This window comes from Oryzias melastigma, linkage group LG16, assembly GCF_002922805.2.
Source record: "Oryzias melastigma strain HK-1 linkage group LG16, ASM292280v2, whole genome shotgun sequence".
Lineage (NCBI taxonomy): Eukaryota > Metazoa > Chordata > Actinopteri > Beloniformes > Adrianichthyidae > Oryzias > Oryzias melastigma.
This window is the reverse complement of record NC_050527.1, coordinates 6,272,140-6,274,365: the sequence shown is the minus strand read 5'-3', so window position 1 is coordinate 6,274,365 and position 2,226 is coordinate 6,272,140. Positions and strand designations below refer to the sequence as shown.

General features: G+C 38.1%; 1 protein-coding gene across 1 annotated transcript in view; it reads left to right on the top strand.

Moving 5' to 3' along the window:
• nop2 (NOP2 nucleolar protein homolog (yeast)) overlaps positions 1 to 2,226 on the top strand; it is a 7,885-nt gene that overhangs the window by 2,857 nt on the left and 2,802 nt on the right. The window contains exons 5-8 of the mRNA XM_036215898.1: positions 5 to 236; positions 320 to 519; positions 603 to 692; positions 2,117 to 2,205. Of these exons, the coding sequence (XP_036071791.1) occupies positions 5 to 236; positions 320 to 519; positions 603 to 692; positions 2,117 to 2,205 (611 nt within the window). The remainder of the gene's footprint in view (positions 1 to 4; positions 237 to 319; positions 520 to 602; positions 693 to 2,116; positions 2,206 to 2,226) is intronic.

The following is a 2,226-nucleotide window of genomic DNA, read 5'->3' as shown; positions in this document are numbered from 1 at the left end:
TCCAATTGAACGTGCAGCTCAAAAAGAGAAAAAACAAAAAAAGTTAATGGATCTTGGAAGTGAAGATGACGATGATGATGAAGAGGAGGAGGAGGAGGAGGATGATGATGATGATGATGATGAAAAAGATGAACAGCAAGAAGATGCAGACATGGATGAGGATGACACTTTACAAACCAACGCAGATGAGGTGGACAGATTCCGGCTGCCGGGTCCAGAGGAGAGTGAGAAAGACGGTGGGTGATTTCTGTCTCCTTCAAAAACTGATGATGATTTTCTTCCCGAACAAGCTCATCGTTATTCCTACTTGTCCTTTTAGGGATCCTGTCTCAGGATCTGAAGACCATCTATCAGAGAATAAAGGACAACATTGATGTGCTCTGTAACTTCTCTGCAAAAAGAGAGGAGGGCAAAGCCAGAGGAGAGTACATCTCTCTGCTCAAGAAAGATCTCTGCACCTATTACAGCTACAACAACTTCCTCATTGAAAAGCTGATGGATCTCTTTCCTCTCTCTGAGGTGAGTTCTTTGAACTTTCTGAATTTTTTTTAAATTAAACCAGGAGTTGTGGATGTTTTGTTGAAAGTTTTGTTGTTTCACAGCTGGTCGATTTCCTTGAAGCCAATGAAATTCAGAGACCCGTCACAATTCGGACCAACACACTGAAAACACGAAGGCGGGACCTCGCACAGGTAACTAATCTGACTGGACTTAACTCCAACGCCATTGGACAGTTTGCATGTTAGATCGCTTAGAAGTGTTTATGTTCTTTGGACTATCATAACGCTCTAACTGTTTATGCAATCAAAGTATTTGGAGTAGATTTTTAAGCAGAGAAAAGCAGCCTTGCGCTGATGTACAACATTTTATGTTGGTTCACATTGTTGCAAAGCTGACATTGGAAGCTGCTTTTCTCTACATTAGAATCAGGTGATCCATGTTGATTGTGTGAAGAGTTATGGTTTGTCAAAAAGTTGCTAGTGACAAGTCCTTTGTTAAAGTATTAAAGAAAGGAGCTATTTAAAAACACTGCAGCTTTTAGCTTCTATTTTAGAAATGCAGAAATACATAGAACTTTGTTTAGATAGGCTGTAGATTTTGCTGATATTCTCTGAATATTAAAACTCATGTTTGCCGTGCAAGTTTGACAGATGTGCTTAATAACAAAACGACTGAGAGCAGATGAAGAGGAGGAAGTTACTAGATCTAAATCAAAGCACATTCTACCTTTTCGTAGTTAATTTTTTTTTTTTATGTAGTCGGCAGAGAAAAAGAGTTGAGCAATGAGTGCTTGGTAGTTCTCACCTTTCATTGCATCTTTCTAGTTCAACATTGTGCTCTGTGAAAAAGTTTCATCAAAATTCTGCAGTGCAGCAAGTGTGACAATTAAAGACTGAAACAAATATGGAGATGAACAAAAGCAGGTTAAAGTGCCATTTGTGCTAAAAATATGCTCTTTAAAGAGCCATTAAAGAGCAGCTAACTGCTTCTATAGTTCCACTCTGAAACCATTTGGTGGTTTAGCCCTAATCTAACCCTTGGATTTCAGGTAGTGGGTCCTGAATTAGGGGTGTGTATTGGAAAGAATCCGGCGATATGATATGTATCTTGATACACGTATCCCAATACACGTCTCGCAATACGATGCATATCGCGATGTGTCCCAAGACTGTACCAGAATGATTTATTTATTTTTTTAAGAGTATTACTTAAAAAAAAAAAACTAAGCCATACAAAGTAGTACATGTCTCATAACAACAAAAACTGCAAGCCTGACTGAATATTTAACACAAGCTGGTTCCCGCGAGCTGCTCAAAGTAGTTGTTGGAGGTTTTGGTGGAAAACAAAAGTAAGACGCTGAAGGACTCTCACAAATAATTAATTAAACATCATCTTGTCCGCATTTTAAATCGCTAAAAGTATTGACAAATTAAATATCGCGATATATCACCAAATTGATTTTTTTCCCCCTGCACCCTCACTAAGAAGGCCTAACAGTTTCAAAGTAAACATATGACTGAGCAAATAAAACAAATATTAATATTTGCATGTTTACATTTGAGACTATAAACCATTGTCAAGTGTTGAACTCATTGTTTTACTTTTTCTTGCTCAGGCTTTGATTAACAGGGGGGTTAACCTCGATCCAATTGGTAAATGGTCTAAAGTGGGGCTGGTTATCTATGACTCGTCTGTTCCAATAGGTAAGTTTCTGTTTAACTGACA